This window comes from Scyliorhinus torazame, chromosome 10, assembly GCF_047496885.1.
Source record: "Scyliorhinus torazame isolate Kashiwa2021f chromosome 10, sScyTor2.1, whole genome shotgun sequence".
NCBI classification, from domain to species: domain Eukaryota; kingdom Metazoa; phylum Chordata; class Chondrichthyes; order Carcharhiniformes; family Scyliorhinidae; genus Scyliorhinus; species Scyliorhinus torazame.
Window position 1 is genome coordinate 112,718,430 of NC_092716.1, and position 20,025 is coordinate 112,738,454.

The 20,025-nt window shown below is 46.1% G+C and overlaps 1 protein-coding gene across 10 annotated transcripts in view; it reads right to left on the reverse strand.

Annotated features, from left to right (window-relative positions):
- The window catches only part of cnot1 (CCR4-NOT transcription complex, subunit 1), a 277,488-nt gene that overhangs the window by 9,208 nt on the left and 248,255 nt on the right, over positions 1-20,025 (reverse strand). For 9 of the 10 annotated variants that reach the window (XM_072518616.1, XM_072518624.1, XM_072518622.1 and 6 more), the window contains 8 exons: positions 12,600-12,791; positions 12,186-12,328; positions 11,192-11,300; positions 9,740-9,909; positions 9,178-9,409; positions 6,792-7,040; positions 3,253-3,416; positions 2,259-2,376 (listed from right to left, as the gene is read on the reverse strand). In XM_072518616.1, coding sequence (XP_072374717.1) covers positions 2,259-2,376; positions 3,253-3,416; positions 6,792-7,040; positions 9,178-9,409; positions 9,740-9,909; positions 11,192-11,300; positions 12,186-12,328; positions 12,600-12,791 — 1,377 coding nt within the window. The remainder of the gene's footprint in view (positions 1-2,258; positions 2,377-3,252; positions 3,417-6,791; positions 7,041-9,177; positions 9,410-9,739; positions 9,910-11,191; positions 11,301-12,185; positions 12,329-12,599; positions 12,792-20,025) is intronic. The other variant, XM_072518618.1, reaches the window with a different exon arrangement.

The following is a 20,025-nucleotide window of genomic DNA, read 5'->3' on the forward strand; positions in this document are numbered from 1 at the left end:
TCAGTGCATGAAGCATCACTTAAAATTAACTTTGGGGACAACAACGTATGATTTTAAAAATTCATTTACGGGATGTGGGTATTGCTGGTTAGGCCAGCATTTATTGCACATCCCTAGTTGCTCTTCAGAAGGTGGTAGTGAGTTGCCTTCTTGAACCGCTGCAGTCCTTGAGATACAAGTACACCCACTGTGCTGTTAGGGCGGGAGTTCCAGGATGTTGCCCCAGCTACAGTGAAGGAGCGGCGATATATTTCCAAGTCCAGTTGGTGAGTGACTTGGAGGGGAACTTCCGGCTGGTTGGGTTCCCAGGTATCTGCTGCTCTTGTCCTTCTAGGTGGTAGTGGTCACGCGTTTGGAAGGTGCTGACTAAGGAACCGTGGTGAGTTACTGCAGTACATCGTGTAGATGGTACACATGGCTGCCACACGGAGGGCTTGAATGTTTGTGGAAAGAGGAGCAATCAAGCGAGATGCTTTGTCCTGGATGGTGTTGAACTTCTTAAGTGTTGTTGGAGCTGCACTCATCCAGGTAAGCGGAGAGTATTCCATTACACTCCTGACTTGTGCCTTGTAGATGGTGGACAGGCTTTGGTGGGGTCAAGGGGTGAGTTACTCGCCGTAGGATTCCGAGTCTTGGACCTGCCCTGGTAGCCACAGTATTAATGTGGCTAGTCCAGGTCAGTGTCTGATCAATGGTAACCCCACAATATTGATTGTGGGATTCAGCAATGGTAGTGCCATTGAACGTCAAAGGGCTGTTACGGGCCAGGGTTTAGAGAACCCCAAAGTGTATCATGGAGTTCACCTGACCCACAGCTTTTAATAGATTGTGGTATGGGGAGCACAGGGCCCACTCTACAGGTGTAGTACAGCAGAAATGGAAAAATAATTTTTAAAGCAAAACAATGTTTATTCTATGAACTCAAGTTAACCTTTTTGAAACATAGTGAACATCTTAGCAACCATCAATTCAAATACAACCCCCAAAGAATACAACACTACGTAATCCAAACAACATCCAGAAGAGAGAAGAAACACCTTTTAACACAAGCATATCAGGTTTACATTCACTACTCAAAACATTTATAATTCTGAATTCACCAAATGATCAAGAGATAGTCTTTTCATGGCAGAGAGATCAACAGTACACCTGCTCCGTCTGGCTTCAGCTCCAACACTGAAAACGAAACTAAAATACACCCTGCAGCAAACAACCTAAAACGAAAGTAAAAATCTGACAGACAGCCCAGCTCCACCCACACTCTGACATCACTGATAAACATCCATTTCTTAAAGGTATATTTCTTAAACACCCATTTCTTAAAGGTACTCTCACATGACAGGGCAAAGGTTAGATCCTCTCTTGTACGAGATGTCATTGCCTGCCGCAAATGTAACTTGCCACCCCAAGCCTGGATATTGTCCAGGTCTTGCTGCATTTGACAGGGACTGCTTCATTACCTGAGGAGTGGCGAATGGTGCTGAGAATTGCGCAGTCAAACGCAAACATCCCCACTTCTGACCTTATGATGGAAGGGAGGTCATTGATGAGGCAGCTGAAGATGGTTAGGCCTAGGACACTACCCTGAGGAACTCCAAGCCAGTCCCACCCATCCTGAGCCTTGTGCTTCGACAATACATAATGTTAATCACTTCCAAAGCATACAGCGACGCAAGTGAGTGAGGAGATTCTAGTGCTCCAGCTGAATTCCCATTCGTTATCAAATTCACACTGTTCAAAAATTTGTGCCCACTCATCATCATACAAGAGGGATGGATTAATACAGCACCAAAAGCTGCTGCATTACTCACCATCATACACATTGGAACTTGCTTTAATGACTCCTTTTCTTGGTTATTATTCACATGTGAGCTATGACTATGAGCGTTAGCAGTCTACAACAGCAGTGGGAGGGAGGTACGTGATATTAGAGATTAGCTGTTTCTTATTCACAACTTCAGGCACTGATAGTGGGACAAAGGTGAGGAGAACTCAAGTTCATGCTACCCTCTCTGGCACTAAGGCTAATGGCAATACCAATGCCACTGACTTGGCTGAGAGCAGTTAGATCAGCACAGCCAGAGATTAAGCTCAGGCTTTTCCTGCTCTGCACAGCAGATACTCAATGGGCATGTGGCTAAGTCTGGGGGCTCATTTACTGAAATAATGGATGCAGAAATCACACAGTTCTATGGAAGAAAACACTGATGTGCAGAATGAACTGCAACAACAGCAGGCTTTACAAGTATTTATATTACCTTCTGTTGGGGTGTATGCGCCAGCATTCTTGCAATGAAGATCCGATGGGAAATCAGTTCCAGCCAGGCATAGACAAAGCCAGGAGCTTTAGTAGGCCGCAAAATGTGAAATGTGTTGCTGCATGAGAAAATATGTTTTAATTTATGACTGAAAGAATCAGTTCAACTTTCCAAGTTAAAAGCCTTGTGATTAATATTAGCACATTTACTTTATGAGCTGCAATTGAATCCAAAAGTAATGCTGATATATAAACTCGCACTGGAGTACACAAGCTCTCCTTTGGAGTCCTGGCTTTGAAACAGGTCGATCTTCATGTAAGCGGAGGCAGTGAAGCAGTGACAAGTGAAGGTCCTTTTTAGTTTCTTATTAACACTCTCCATACAACAGTGAGCTACTCAACCACTCAGAGGCAACACACCAGGTTAAAGTGCACCTTTATAAGCTGGTATATTTCCCCACTTCAATTTAATTCCAGCAGGAAAACACGTATCTCATAGCCTTTCAGTAACTCATACAAATAACTAGCCAACCATGGGGCTCAGCACTGTTGAGCCTGATCCCATTCTCACCCAATATCCTGAAATAATCTAGTGAGGGTGACAGGATGCCAAACCGAACACTGCCTGAATTCCTGCACCCTGGGCAGACAGAAGTATAGCCACTGTTACTCCAGACTCGATCAGTTAATCTAACATAGGCAAATGGTCAAATCTGAGACGACACAGATGTGCTGTGTTTTCCTGGTGAGCTGCAATAAATGTAAGTGTCAAACACACATCCACAGCTCATTCCTTCAGTTAACCAAATCTACATTCCAGTATACAGCCTGTTGGATCGTTCTCAAGTCATTTATGATCTATTCCAAGTGAACTATTTTTGAATTTTGGTCAGGTGTACTCTGCTTCCTCCAAATCCCCAGTAACTGAGAAATTCCTGTGACATGTTGGTGACATGAAGAAAATAGAGGGATATTTTTCCTTTTTAAACACCTACCAGAAAGCGGTCAGTGTCTGGAAGTTGATAGTTTCCAGGACATGCTCAGGAGCATTTAGCTCCAGCAACAACATGATGAAGATTCGATGATATGGCAGCTGCTGAAATTCACTCTGACGTACTTCATGATCTTGTAGTAGGACTCCAACGACAATCCCCAGTACCTGCACAACATTAGATTGTAAGCTTTAAAAATAATCTGCTTCCATCTTCTGTGAAGGTGTTCGATCTTGCAGGTGTGTCAGCAGCTCTGTGGTCAACATTAATTTCATTCTAGATGGCATGCTTCAATAGGCAACTTAATTATCAAGGGCCTGATACTGTGCTTAGCAGCATTAAATGTCGCCACAGTCCCACAGGGCCGAAGGCTGCTCTCTCCTTTGAGAGCTGACTGGTGGTGATTCAGCACGAGGGCAGCACTGTGGAGCAGTGGTTAGCACTGTGGCGCAGTGGTTAGCACTGCTGCCTCACGGCACCGAGGACCTGGGTTTGATCCCAGCCACGGGTCACTGTCTCCATGGAGTTTGCACATTCTTCCGTATCTGTGTGGGTCTCACCCCCACAAGCAAAAAAACATGTGCAGAGTAGGTGAATTGGCCATGCTAAATTTCCCCTTAATTGGAAAAAAGAATTGGGTAGAATCATAGAATTTACAGTGCAGAAGGCGGTCATTCGGCCCATCGAGTCTGCACCAGCTCTTGGAAAGAACACCCTACCCAAGCCCACACCTCCACCCCATCCCCATAACCCAGTAACCCCACCCAACACTAAGGGCAATTTTGGACACTAAGGGCAATTTAGCATGGCCAATCCACCTAACCTGCACATCTTTGGACTGTGGGAGGAAACCGGAGCACCGGGAGGAAACCACGCAGACACGGAGAACGTGCAGACTCTGCACAGACTGTGACCCAAGTCGGGAATCGAACCTGGGACCCTGGAGCTGTGATGCAAGTGTTCAAACCACTATGCTACCGTGCTGCCCTTTACTCTAAATTTATTTTAAAAAAACATATATAGACTGAGAGTGACCACACCTCAACAAGGTCGAGAAGGCAGGGAATTCATGTATCACCTCAGCCGGAACAGGAGTTGAACCTTTGGTGTTGGCATCGTTCCCCATCATGATCCAGCTGTCCAACCAACTGAACATTAGCAGCATTCCAAACCTTTCAGCACAGGCAGGCAGACAGTGATCAGTAGTCAGAGTCATGCCTGAAACTTTCCCCTCTCCAGTCCAGTTACATTGGCATTCTTATGGTCATTTAAGGTTGGCAACAGCAATTATTTAATTTGGAGCAATTTTAAAAACTACTTGTTGGGTGACAGTTATGGCTTGATAAATGACGACACAAAAGTGGGAAGCTGGTCTCACCCACTGTTAAGTGGCTGAGCTCTACTCTGGCAGTATAGGAAAGTGCAAGGCTGAATAAAAGATTCTAGAATCCATTGTTAAGGATGAGATTTCTAAATTCTTGGAAGTGCAGGGTCAGATTAGGACAAGTCAGCACGGATTTAGTAAGGGGAGGTCGTGCCTGACAAACCTGTAAGAGTTCTTTGAAGAGATAACAAATAGGTTAGACCAAGGAGAGCCAATGGATGTTATCTATCTTGACTTCCAAAAGGCCTTTGATAAGGTGCCTCACGGGAGACTGCTGAGTAAAATAAGGGCCCATGGTATTCGAGGCAAGGTACTAACATGGATTGACGATTGGCTGTCAGGCAGAAGGCAGCGAGTTGGGATAAAAGGTTCTTTTTCGGAATGGCAACCGGTGACGAGTGGTGTCCCGCAGGGTTCGGTGATGGGGCCACAGCTGTTCTCTATATATTAACGATCTAGATGACGGGATTGGGGACATTCTGGCTAAGTTTGCCGATGATACAAAGATAGGTGGAGGGGCAGGTAGTATGGAGGAGGTGGGGAGGCTGCAGAAAGATTTAGACAGTTTAGGAGAGTGGTCCAAGAAATGGCTGATGTATTTCAACGTGGGCAAGTGCGAGGTCTTGCACTTTGGAAAAAAGAATAGAGGCGTGGACTATTTTCTAAACGGTGACAAAATTCATAATGCTGAAGTGCAAAGGGACTTGGGAGTCCTAGTCCAGGATTCTCTAACGGTAAACTTGCAGGTTGAGTCCGTAATTAAGAAAGCAAATGCAATGTTGTCATTCATCTCAAGAGGCTTGGAATATAACCAGAAACTTATAGCCAAGTTCCGCACACATGAGTGCGGCCTCAACCGGGACCTGGGATTCATGTCGCATTACATTCATCCCCCACCATCTGGCCTGCAAAATCCTACCAACTGTCCTGGCTTGATACAATTTACACCTCTTTAACCTGGGGTTACCCCATCTCTGGATCTGTAAAGATTTAATCACCTGCTAATGCTCGCATTCCTAGCATTGTTTGGCATCTTTGAATTTGTCTATATATGTGTTTCTGGAACAGACCTCTGCATTCACCTGAGGAAGGAGCAGCGCTCCGAAAGCTAGTGACATCGAAACAAACCTGTTGGACTTTAACCTGGTGTTGTAAGACTTCGTACTGTGCTCACCCCAGTCCAACGCCGGCATCTCCACATCTTGGAATATAAAAGCAGGGATGTACTTCTAAAGCTTTATAAAGCATTAGTTAGGCCCCATTTAGAATACTGTGAGCAATTTTGGGCCCCACACCTCAGGAAGGACATACTGGCACTGGAGCGAGTCCAGCGGGGATTCACACGGATGATCCCAGGAATGGTAGGCCTAACATACGATGAACGTCTGAGGATCCTGGGATTATATTCATTGGAGTTTAGGAGGTTGAGGGGAGATCTAATAGAAACTTACAAAATAATGAATGGCTTAGATAGGGTGGACGTAGGGAAGTTGTTTCCATTAACAGGGGAGACTAGGACCTCGGGGGCACAGCCTTAGAATAAAAGGGAGTCACTTCAGAACAGAGATGAGGAGAAATTTCTTCAGCCAGAGAGTGGTGGGTCTGTGGAATTCATTGCCACAGAGGACGGTGGAGGACGGGACGTTGAGTGTCTTTAAGACAGAAGTTGATAAATTCTTGATTTCACAAGGAATTAAGGGCTATGGAGAGAGAGCAGGTAAATGGAGTTGAAATCAGCCATGATTGAATGGTGGAGTGGACTCGATGGGCCGAATGGCCTTACTTCCACTCCTATGTCTTATGGTCTTATGTCTCCCAAGAACGAAGGATGATCATCGTTGAATCAGAATTACCCTGATGGTGGCCTGCACGTGTATCCCCATCCTGAAGGGTTACAGGTAATGCTTTATCCGGGGAGACAGGCACAGAATAATGCTCCTGTGCGCACACTGCCATTTCAATATGAAGTGAGATATATAAAGCAACATTAATTCCCATCATTCTAAACTGACACAAACCTAGGTCCAGGTGGTGAAAGGAAGGTGTTCCAGTCCACAGTGCCAGCATAACTCATTTATTAGGATGAGCTCCTAATCCCTTGTTAAAAATTAAACAAAGCCATTGATGGCAAAGATAAGTGGCTTTTAAGTCTACTCACCTTGTTGAGAAGGTTGATTTTAGTGACTGTGTTGGTGGCCTCTCCAGAGTGCTTGACCAGCAGGGCTATCAATCTGACAAACGCATCCAGGTTGTGGTAGCACTTGGCCCTGATCATCGTGGGATTGGCTGTGGGATTGTGCTGTTGCTCCTGCTGCGCACGATAACTAATTTCAACACACATTTCAGTACATAGTCGGAAAAAGCGAGTAATCAGGTCATCGGTCTTCAGGATTCCCTGCTGGTGCATCTATGGAGATAACAGACCATTCAACAGGCAGCAAGGCACACTGATCGCACAACATCAACATGAATCTCAACTCTCTGCTGCATCTTTCTGGACCAACTGCAAATTTTACAATGCTACCCCTTGTCAAAACGAGACCACTGTTTAAGTCATCCTTTAAATAAACAAGGTCAAAAGCTAAAAGTAACAGCCATCAAATACAATTTGAGTTGAAGTATAATATTTTAAATAGAAACGGCTGGGTGACATGAAAAAGCAGAAGGGTTTGGTGATGCAAATTCAAAGTGCAGCAAAGATAGATCCACCACTGGTCAAGACCATAAAAAAAGACAAATGGATTATCATAGAATCCATACAGTGCAGGTGGTGGTAATTCAGCCCATCGAGTCTGCGCCCAACCTTCGAAAGACTATCCAGCCTAGGCCACTCCCCTGCCCCACCCCTGTAACCTGACTCAACCATTGGACACTTGGGGGCAATTGAGAGTCAATCCACCTAACCTACATGTCTTCGGACTGTGGGCGGAAAACGGAGCACATGGAGGAAACCCACGGAGACTCCGGTGTGTGTGCAAACTCCACATAGTCATGCACGGTTTGAATCGAACCACTGTGCCACCGTGTCACTCCAATTTACTGGGCTTTATGCCTGGAGTTTGCAATATAAACGTTGAGATATAATGGCAAACCTTTGATTCTATACAAAAGTTTATTTTAAGGCCACAGCTGGAGGGGTCCCATATTTTAAAGGTAGATCTTGGGAGTGAAGGGGTTAGAATCATTGAATGCAGTACAGTTCTCCTGTGGATGAAGTACAGCAGAATTCTCATGGGGAGCTGCTGTGAAGTCCCCAGACTTGCAGATGGACTGCACAAACTAAATTAATAAGGGACAAGAAATTGGGAACACTGATAAGCCACAAGAAGGTAGCCATAACAGCCAAGGTCTGCAGGTGTGGAAGTTTGGATGGTGTAACCATGTAGGCGTGCTTCATTAGTAACTGAGCGTCCTGATCAGACAAGTATTTAGAGGCTCTAACTGATTAACTATATTCACCTGACATAAATTAAGTAATTAGAACTATTAGCTGTAATTGGATATCAATGACTTCGGAACAAATATACACTTGTGATTGGTATATGCAAATTACTTGAAGATACCCAACGGTATAATTACTGCTGCAATTATCGCTCGGATTCCGTACGGCATTCTGCGGATACGGCTCCCCTGCATGCTTGAATAAATTTAGTGGAAAAAAAAATCCTGTCTGCATCTGGTCTGTTGCGTTGAGGAACAAAACTGAAATGGCTGGATAGCAGGTAGTCCTAACATGGAGCAATTACAAACCCAGAGGATGCTGCCCAGTATGTGGAAACATAAATTCAAAAACAGACTTCAAAAACTGGTGCAGTTATTTGAAAGAGGTGTTTAAAATGACTAAGGAATGGGACATGTAGATGGAAACAGACTTCCATAGGGTTCAGAACGAGGAAACAGAAATAAAGTCAAATTTAGGGTATTTAGGACAGAAAGCAAGAGAACCCTCTTCGATATAGAGAATTTGTGGACTGAAGTAGATACCATGTCCACATTTAAGAATAAATTAAGACAGGATGATGAAGGATAATAATAATCTTTCTTACCTTAACACTGCAATGAAGTTACTGTGAAAATACCTCTAGTCGCCACATTCCGGCGCCTGTTCGGGTACATTGAGGGAGAATTCAGAATGTCCAAAATACCTAAACAGCACATCTTTTGGGACTTGTGGGAGGAAACTGGAGCATCCGGAGGGAACACACGCAGACACAGGGAGAACGTGCAGACTCAGCACAGACAGCAACTCAAGATCGGAATCGAACCCGGGACACTGGCGCTGTGAAGCAACAGTGCTAATCACTATGCTTTCGTGCCACCCTTAAAGAGGCAAAAGGGTATGCGAATATGGTATGCACATTATTAGTATTAATTTATAATTGCAGGACAAACATGGACTGTTATGCCCAAATGGAAAATTTCCTTGCTGTAATTTCCAGGGATGTACATTTCAACACAGTTAGCATCTAGGCTGCTTCCAACTATATTTCATTGTTCTTTATTTAACTTCTATTAGTCACCTGTTTCGTCATTCTTGATCTTACCTGCCCAACAAAGGCGGAGAATGCTTTGGTGCTGTCCCTTCCAGCTGCTGCTGAATGGTATAGGTTTACCCACTCTCTCAACAAATACTCCGCTTTCTCCCGAAGCCCTGGTGGGTCATCATATTCGGAGGCCTGTGATATCCCAGAGTGCATCATAAAGTTGGGGCCACCGTGTGCACGGTCCATCATAGCTTCATAGTTGGCTCTAAGCAGATCCATAAGCTGCGGCAGTCTGTTCAGAAAACATTCAAAGCTAGTTACCACAGAGCAAGTAACACTGAAGTCTTGAAACTTTCAACATTCTAGGTGTTTAATTAGATTTTCCCAGTTTACACTTTTACAAACCCTAACTGGGTTTCTATAATTGACTAAATTAAAAAATATATTGAGTGTTAACACCAATCGATGAACAAGTTAGAGTACTGCAACTTTAAATATTGTATGGTGATTATGTTAGTGGTGATCTGAATGCAATGGAAGTGCAGTGGATTTCAATATCACGATTTGAAAGGACAGAATTTCTATTACTATTTTAAACCAATTTCCAAACACCAAAACTTACCCTTCAGGTGCATTTCCTCTGGAATGAGCACTTATCCTCATAAGTGTTTCAATGGTGTTGAACAGATCTGCTTCAGTAACGTGACTAATGCTCCTCTCGTCGACCAACAAAAACTTAACCAACTGCATTGCGAAGGCCACGGCCATGTAATTCAAGCCATTTTCCATTGACTGCAGAAATTAAAAACATTCCCATGTTGATTTAGTTCAAAAACTAACTTCATCAAAATGCATGTCACAAATTTTTTAAACGTTCTAGGGAGCATACAAGTTCAACAACTAAGTTTTATTTGATTTAAGCCTCAGGGTGTACCAGGTAGATGAATTTGGGCATTGAACCGGTGATCAATTTTTCATAAGCTTAAGACACCTGGTTTGGTTTTGGTGTATAAAGAAGATAATTGGAGAAGAGGTAATAAAACTCACACGTTCTTTTCACTGCCTTCAATCGATGTACTTGGTCAGAGCAACATTGGAAGAAATTATGGCAAAGTTTATTCTTGGAAAGGATTTCCTGAGAGGGTTAAAATCTACCTAATCATGGAATCTCTACAGTGCAGCATTCGACCCAGTGAGCCTGCCCCACCCTCTGAAAGAGCACCCTACTTAGGGGGTTAGGCCCCCCCCCCCCCCATCCCCATAACCCAACCTAACTTTTACGGCACTAGGACAATTTAGCATGGCCAATCCACCTAACCTGCACACCTTTGGGAGTGTTGGAGGAGACCGGAGCACCCAGAGGAAACCTACGCAAACACAGAAAGAACGTGCAAATTCCAGTTACCCAGGGCTGGAATTGAACCAGGGTCTCTGATGCTGTGAGGCAGTAGTGCTAACCACTGCAGTTTCAAATCAAGCTGTTCACCTCCCAGCTGCATGTGAGGATTGATTACATTGCTACAGTATTGCAGCTGGCAAAGTGTATCAAGCCTCTCGCTATCACCACATCATAGAGCTAAATCATCTGCTTGTTAGAGCTAGGAACTTGTTAAAGCTGAGATATAGTCAGTACAGTTAACATATCTAATATAAAATCCAAGTATATCACATGAGAAATTTTAACATGGTTTACATTTTCAGCATAAAGCATGATGATTTTAAAAAGCTCCAAATCACAGGACTCACTAGCAAATCGGGAGAATTGGTAATGCTGCTGGAATAAGCAGTTGCCAAGCAAATAAAGCAGTTTTGCTTAAGGAGATATTCAGTTAGAATGTCTTCGGAGTCAGGCAAAAACACTGTGCAAAGGATCTCATATCCCACTTCCTCTCCTCTACAGGCATCCACAACCGGTGCTCCTCCAATACAGTCAGGGGTGCAAAGTGTGGAAATGACAACACACTGTTGTTTTGCACCAGAGCAAAGAGGATCCGTGGGGCCATCTTACTTGTAAGTTGTCAGTACCCAAGTGTTAAATCACTTAATCATTCAGTGTTGGATAGTAGGTCCTTACCTGGGCTAAATGGATGTCATACTGCTGCATGTTGACCAGATGGTGTCGAATGAGCAGTTCTACAGCCTCCACATTATATTTGTACTCGTCACGACACTCAATCAGGCACCTATTTAAAAAAATAAGCACCAGTTACAAGCTGACAAACTCATATTTCTCAATCAGAACTGTTATTGGAGAAATGTTTATTTGTATCGGACATAAAATGCACAATGATGCTGATGAGGACTCCTCCCCATTATCTGTAACCTTCTCCAGCCTTCCAAGATCTCTGCATTCCTCCAATTCTGGCCTCTTGTGCATCCCTTGATTTTCATTGCTCCATCAGTGGTGGCCAGGCCTTCAGCGCCCATGGCCCTAAAGTTCTGGAATTCCTTTGCTAAATCTCTTCATTCCATTAAGGTGCTCTTTCAAAGCTAGCTCTCACCCGTCGGAACATCTCTGTGGCTTGTGTCAAGCTTAATTTATTTGATCAGTTTTATGAAAAAACTCTATAGCTGAGGAGATTGTCAAACAGTTGAGCAATGGTGTAACACCACCAGAATTATCAAAGTGATCTTGGCATCCTTTTCAAGTAAAAAGGCAAGAGTTATATAATGTGGCTGAAGTCCAGTAAGAAGCTTCCCTCCTTTCAGAAGTACTCTTAATTAGCTTCCTAGTTTATTTATTTTTTTTAAACCAAAAAACATAGACTTAGGTGTGCATTAAACCCAAGTCCCTTGCAGCAGTGACACATCACTCTTGAGTTTATAATGCAACAGCCGAGTTCATGTTGTCAAAGTTTCATACCACTTGGTGTTTAATACTATTTACTGTTAACTGATCCTTGCTGCTCAAAACTCACAGATGCCCAGAGACTGTGTGTGTCCAAATCAGTGATTTTGGTTCAGTGTGACCTGCAGCAACAGCATTTGTGCTTTAATATGCAGTCTCCTGTGGAACAAGCTGCAAAGTGAAAATGTAATAAAATATCACATTGCCTTCCCTTACATACCTGGTGATTTTGTTGTTGCACCACTGAGACCCATAGGCACGACCATCCTGCAGGGCTTTCAAAACCAACAAATGACATTCGCGATAGCGAAGCAAGAGATCTGGGTCCGCACCACTTGTGGCATCCAGCAGTCCCTCGACAGCCTTCAAATTAAAGTAGAGTCAAACTTTATTACTTCTCAAGTTATTGTATAATTGAAATAAATCATTAAGTCACAAGCAAAATTCTAACTTCAGAATAGTCATTGGAACGAAAGCTTGAAATGTGCAAGTAAAAAGGCACTACAAAAGATAGAGTATTTAAAAAGATGGCTAATTTCTTATATAATCACTTTAACAATGGTAAGTTATCATTGGAAGCTAAATTGACAACTGGGTAGCTAAGTGAATGATGCAGGGGTTGGACTGTACTCACCTTCTGCAAGAGGCCTAGAGCAGCAATAGCATCACGGGAGTTCCTGGCCATTACCACAGCCTCCAGTAAGTTACGGAGTGCCTGAGCCTGAGGGTTCATGGCCAGAGTTGGTGGAATTGCATGTAGATGCTGCTCCAGTTCTGTGATGCACTTGTCATAAATCTGGGCAATATCGTCAGTTGCCCAAGCTTGCTATGAGCAACAAGAGAAAAGATCCAGCATGAACACAGTGTAAAACACGATTACATTTCTTGTAAACTATTGGCATAAATATAGGATTGTGTTAAATATGTTAGGTTAAAACTGTGACTACAAAATACATATTCACTTTGATACTCAACCATGCAGCTATAAATTTTGTGCTTCATGTTCCAGAGTTTACCAGCTCAATAATGGACCCGACTCAAGTTCCTTAATCTAATCAGCTACTCCAAGGTGCATCTCCTGCAGCATTACCACGTCCGCCTTCAGTCCTCTCAAATGCACAAACACGCGTGCCCTCTTCACCGGCCCATTTGGCCCTCTTACATTCCAGGTGATCAGTCTAGTTGGCGGAGGGGGGGGGCTCATCCCTCCTTCACCGATCAACCATCCCCTCTCCAGCCCACGCCTCCACCGGCCTGCCCCTAGGCAGTCTCCGCCCCCGACCTCCTCTCTGTCCCTCAGCAAAAGTCCCTCCCTCGTCAGCAGAACATTTTCCCCCGACCCCCACCAGTAACAGCACAAAATAAATCAACTCATTTGATAAGCCTAACATCTGCTCCCCCCCACTACGCTTCCGTAAGCTAGCCCGCCCAGCTAGCTTGGTGCCCCTTGCGCCAGACATTCTCCCACCTATTGTTCCCTCCCCCCACTGCTCATACATATTGAAACGAAAAATAATTCCAACACAATTGCCCGATGAGAAAAAAACCCCAGTTAAACAAAGAAAAGATCAAGCAAAAGATTCAGCATCTAGACAAACGCACCTCCAACCCCCAACAGTGCAAATGTAAACTTTAACTCACTCAGTTCTGCAACTGGCCCCAAATAAATACAGAAGGCATTACAAATAACATCCGCAAAACGAAAAACGAGAAGCTTTTTTTGAACATCAACGTTGCAGCAAAGTTCAAAGTTCTCAGTCCGACACCAGTCCTTTCCTTTTTGTGAAGTCCAGCGCTTCCTCAGGCGACTCGGAATAAAAATGTTGCTCCTCGTATGCAACCCAGAGACGAGCCGGATACAACAGCCCGAATTTCACCTTTTTCTTAAAAAGGGTCGGCCTTTTCGGGTTAAACCCCGCTCTTCTCCTGGCCACCTCCGCACTCAGGCAGGATACTGTTGTCCCATTTACAGCTCCGTGTCTGCTTGGCCCACTGTAAAATATGCTCCTTATCCTCCCATTCATGGCTTCCTCGCGAACGCTCTGTGAGCTCTGTCCACCTCCAAGGGTCGGGGGAATGGCCCATCCCCCAGCAGCTTCTTGAACATGCCCACTATGTATGCCCCCGCATCCACTCCTTCGGACCCCTCCGGGAGCCCAACGATTCTCAAGTTCTGCCGGAGGGACATGTTCTCTAGGCCCTCCACCTTCTCCAGGAGTCTTTTCTGCTGGTCTCTCAGTATCCCCACCTCCAACTCCACCGCAGTTTGATGTTCCTACTGGTCAGCCAGCGCCTTCTCTACTTTCTGGATCGCCCGATCTTGGGCATCCAATCTAAGCTCCAGCCGTGCAATTGCCTCTTTATCGGGTCCAAGCAGTCCTGCTTCTGCTTGGCGAAGCCTTCCTGGATAACTTGCATCAGCTGCTCCGATGACCACTGGGTCGACAAGCCAGAGCTCCGGTCGTCCGCCATGCTGTCTTCCGGTGCAGCTTCAGCCCAAGCCTTCTCTGTTCTTCTGTTTCTGCCTTTGCGAGCACTTCTAGTCCTCCTCTCCATGCACCAATGTGGGAATCCAGTACACAATTGCCTCTGTCATCGATTTTTCAAATCAGGTCCGGTAAAAAATCGGGGGAAAAGGTCCAAAAGTCCGACCTTAGTGGGAGCCACCATATGTGCGACTTACTCCTTCATAGCCGTCACCGGAAGTCCGGACCTGACTCAAGTTGCTGGATGGGGTTTTATTTCAAATAGTGGCAGAACATGCAGTCTGTAAAATGGTAGCTAACTTTCCAGGGACAGAGTTAGCCTCATTCTGCTAAAGTGAATACTTCAAAATCTTCTGTTTTTCCTTTCGGATGAAGGTGCTCAGGATTGAGAGCCAACAGCATTGAGAATCCAGTTGCGGGTTACAAAGTAAAGAGTGAACATTGACCTGACCGAGCGACTGCTGTAAGCCCCCAAAGGTCACCTGTTCATTAACAATTTGCATGGTAATTCTTTATCTATCTGGAGCATTGGAAGGATGTTTGAATATAGCGACAGAGCCAAGTCATTACTGCCCTCAGTCAGTATCTAAATATGCAAATTTCAAAAAATCAAAATGATGCAAACACTCAGGTAGCATGCATGAACATGATGGTGGAATAAGGTTTTAGTTCTTAAGTGAATTATAAACAAAAATCAAAATACAATAAAAAATCTGAAAGAGGAAGATTAAACATTTCAGTGGAGGGAAGGCAGGGTTAACTTTTCAGGCTGAAGACGCCTTATCAAAACCAGACAACCTCACTTTATTTTAAACTCAAGTTACGAGACCAGGAGTAGTAACCCTGACTAACTTCATACCCCTAAACTACAGAAAGGGATAACGGCCAGTTAAATGCTGCAACATCCATAGCCAGCAAACAGAGTTTGAAGAGGAAGAACTTGAGATTTTGCAGTAACACATATTTTTTTTTAAAAAATATGTTTTATTGAAATTTTTTTCCCCAAACAACAATTTTTCCCCTCTTACAAAGCAAACGCAACAATAACAATACAGAAATTTTTAACAATACACAAGTAACAAAACCCCTTTATCTTTGACCTAAACTAAACTAACCCCCCCCCTGGGTTGCTGCTGCTGGTCATCTGTCTTCCCTCTAACGTTCCCCTAGGTAGTCGAGAAATGGCTGCCACCGCCTGGTGAACCCTTGAGCCGATCCTCTCAGGGCAAACTTTATCTGCTCCAGTTTAATGAACCCCGCCATATCATTTACCCAGGCCTCCAGTCCGGGGGGTTTCGCCTCCTTCCACATGAGTAGGATCCTGCGCCGGGCTACTAGGGACGCAAAGGCCACAACGTCGGCCTCTTTCGCCTCCTGCACTCCCGGCTCTTCCGCAACTCCAAATAGAACTAACCCCCAGCCTGGTTTGACCCGGGCCTTCACCACCCGCGAAATCACTCCCGTCACTCCCTTCCAATACCCTTCCAGTGCCGGGCACGCCCAAAACATATGTGCGTGGTTTGCCGGGCTCCCGCCACACCTCCCACATTTGTCCTCCACTCCAAAGAACCTGCTCAATCTTGCTCCCGTTATGTGTGCTCTATGTAGCACCTTAAATTGAATCAGGCTAAGCCTGGCGCATGAGGAAGAGGAATTTACCCTGCTTAGGGCATCAGCCCACATACCCTCCTCTATCTCCTCCCCTAGTTCTTCTTCCCACTTTCCTTTTAGTTCGCCCACCGACTCCTCCCCCTCTTCCCTCATCTCTCGGTAAATCTCTGACACCTTGCCCTCTCCGACCCACACCCCTGAAAGCACCCTGTCCTGTATCCCCTGTGTCGGGAGCAACGGAAATTCCCTCACCTGTTGTCTAGTAAACGCCCTCACCTGCATATATCTCAAGAGATTTCCCCGGGGCAACTTATACTTTTCCTCCAATGCTCCCAAGCTCGCAAAAGTCCCATCTATAAATAAATCTCCCACCCTCCTAATTCCCAACTGGTACCAGCTCTGAAATCCTCCATCCATTCTTCCTGGGGCGAACCTATGGTTGTTCCTGATTGGGGACCCCACCAGGGCTCCCCGCACCCCTCTCTGTCGCCTCCACTGTCCCCAGATATTCAATGTTGCCGCCACCACCGGGTTCGTGGTAAACTTTTTAGGTGAGATCGGTAGCGGCGCCGTCACCAGCGCCTCTAAACTCGTCCCTTTACAGGACTTTCTCTCCAGTCTTTTCCACGCCGCTCCCTCACCCTCCATCATCCATTTACGTATCATTGCCACATTGGCGGCCCAATAGTAATCGCCCAAGTTCAGTAGTGCCAATCCTCCTCTGTCCCTACTACGCTGAAGGAACCCCCTCCTTATTCTCGGAACTTTCCCTGCCCACACGAAGCTCGTGATGCTCCTGTCTATTTTATTAAAAAAGGTCTTGGTGATTAGTATAGGGAGACATTGAAATACAAATAAGAACCTCGGGAGGACCATCATCTTAATTGCTTGCACCCTGCCCGCCAGCGATAGAGGCTGCATGTCCCACCTCTTGAAGTCCTCCTCCATTTGTTCTACCAACCGTGTCAGATTAAGTCTGTGTAAGGTTCCCCAGCTCCTAGCGATCTGAATCCCCAGGTATCGGAAGTTTCTTTCCACTTTCCTTAGAGGCAAGCCTTCTATCTCTCTACTCTGGTCCCCTGGATGTATCACAAATAATTCACTCTTCCCCATGTTTAGCCTATACCCAGAGAAATCCCCGAACCCCCTCAAAATTCGCATAACCTCTATCATCCCCCCCGCTGGGTCCAACACGTAGAACAATAGGTCATCCGCGTATAACGAGACTCGGTGTTCTTCTCCCCCTCTAATCACCCCTCTCCATTTCCTGGAGTCTCTCAACGCCATGGCCAGAGGTTCAATTGCCAACGCGAACAACAATGGAGACAGCAGGCATCCCTGTCTTGTTCCCCTATATAGTCGGAAATACTCCGATCTATGTCGACCTGTAACTACGCTTGCCGTTGGAGCCCCATAAAGAAGTCTAACCCAGCTAATAAACCCGTTCCCAAACCCAAACCTCCTTAACACGTCCCATAAATACTCCCACTCCACCCTATCAAATGCCTTCTGTGTCCATTGCTGCCACTTTCTGCCCCCCCCTCCACTGGGGGCATCATTATCACCCCTAATAGTCGTTGCACGTTAACATTCAGTTGTCTCCCTTTTACGAACCCTGTCTGGTCTTCGTGCACCACCCCCGGGACACCGTCCTCTATCCTCGATGCCAGTACCTTTGCCAACAATTTGGCGTCCACGTTCAATAATGAAATGGGTCGATAGGACCCGCACTGCAACGGATCTTTATCCCTCTTCAAAATTAACGATATCGTCGCCTCCAACATCGTCGGGGGTAGAGTCCCCCCTTTCCTGGCCTCATTGAACATCCTCACCATCAAGTCCACATATTTTCTGTAATACTCCACTGGGAACCCGTCTGGTCCTGGGGCCTTCCCTGCTTGCATGCTTCCCAGTCCCTTAATAACCTCGTCCACCCCAATCGGTGCCCCCAGGCCTACCATCCCCCGCTCCTCCACTTTCGGGAACCTCAATTGGTCCAGGAACTGCGGCATCCCCTCCTCTCCCTCTGGGGGTTGAGACCTATACAGTTCCTCATAGAAGGTCTTGAACGCCTCATTTATCTTTCCTGCCCTTCGCACCGTGTCTCCCCTTTCGTCTCTAATTCCTCCTATCTCCCTCGCTGCTGCCCTCTTTCGCAATTGATGAGCCAACAGGCGACTAGCCTTTTCCCCATATTCATACCTCCTCCCCTGTGCCTTCCTCCACAGTACCTCCACCTTTCTGGTGGTCAGAAGGTCAAATTCCGTCTGGAGTCATCTCCTCTCCCTGTACAATTCCTCCTCCGGGGTCTCGGCAAATTCCCTATCCACCCTTAAAATCTCCCCCAGTAATCTTTCCCTTTCCATGGCCTCTGTTTTCCTTTTGTGGGCCCCAATGGAGATCAGCTCTCCTCTGACCACCGCTTTTAGTGCTTCCCATACCACTCCCACAGGGACCTCGCCGTCGTCATTGACCTCCAGGTATCTCTCAATACACCCCCGCACTCTTGCACACACTCCCTCATCCGCCATCAGTCCCACATCTAATCGCCAGAGTGTTCTCTGCTCTCTTTCCTCTCCTAATTCCAGGTCCACCCAATGTGGGGCATGATCCGAAACCGCTATGGCTGAGTACTCAGCTTCTTCCACCCTAGAGATCAACGACCTTCCCAAAACAAAAAAATCTATCCGGGAGTACACTTTATGGACATGGGAGAAGAAGGAAAACTCCCTAGCCCTAGGTCTAAGAAATCGCCATGGATCCACTCCCCCCATTTGGTCCATAAACCCCTTAAGTACCTTGGCCGCTGCCGGCCTTCTTCCGGTCCTTGAGCTGGATCTATCTAGCCCGGGTCCAGCACCGTATTAAAGTCCCCTCCTAAAATCAAGTTTCCTACCTCCAGGTCCAGTATACGCCCCCAGCATCCGTCTCATAAATCCCGCATCGTCCCAGTTTGGGGCATACACATTAACCAACACGACCTCCATTCCCTCCAGCCTGCCATTCACCATTACATATCTACCTCCGCTATCTGCTATGATGTTCTTTGCTTCAAATGCTACCCGTTTCCCCACCAAAATGGCCACCCCTCTATTCTTTGCGTCCAGTCCTGAGTGGAACACCTGTCCCACCCATCCTTTCCTTAGCCTAACTTGGTCCGCCACCTTTAGGTGCGTCTCTTGGAGCATAACCACGTCTGCCCTTAGTCCGTTCAAATGCGCGAGCACTCGGGCGCTTTTTATCGGTCCGTTCAGGCCTCTCACGTTCCACATGATCAGCCTCACTAGGGGGCTACCTGCTCCCCTCCCGTGTCGACTAGCCATTACCTTCTCTAGGCCAGTCCCATATCCCGCCTCCGCGCTCCCGCTCGCTCCCCCAGCGTCGCACACCATCCCCGCCCACCCACTCTTTAGCCATTTCCTTTTGGATTTCCGCAGCAGCAACCCAGTTGTCCCCCCCTTCCTCCCCGCTAGATCTCTTTCTAGCATGATTGCTCCCCCCATATTACTTCCGTAAGTCAGCTGACTTCAACTGACCCCGGCTACTCCTGCTCACTCCTCGACCCCCCCGTGTGGGGAACTCCCATCCGCCTTGCGCCTGTCTTCCCGCCTTATTCTTTCTGGCGCGGGAACATCCCTTTACCTGACCCGCCTCTTATTGCGCAGCTCCCTTTCCCCTCCCCTTCCCCATTCTCCAACTATGTCCCGTCTTTCCCCCCTCACCGGCGCCCACATTTCCCCAATGTCTCCCCCCTTCCCAATTTACTTCTCAATTAACTTCAACCATAACATTAACAGTAACATTTCCTGCAGCATCAGTCCCTCAGTTCCGATCCAATTTCTCTTCTTTGATGAAGGTCCATGCTTCCTCCGCCGTCTCGAAATAATGGTGTCTCTCCTGATACGTGACCCATAGTCTTGCCGGCTGCAGCATCCCGAACTTCACCTTCCTTTTATGCAACAC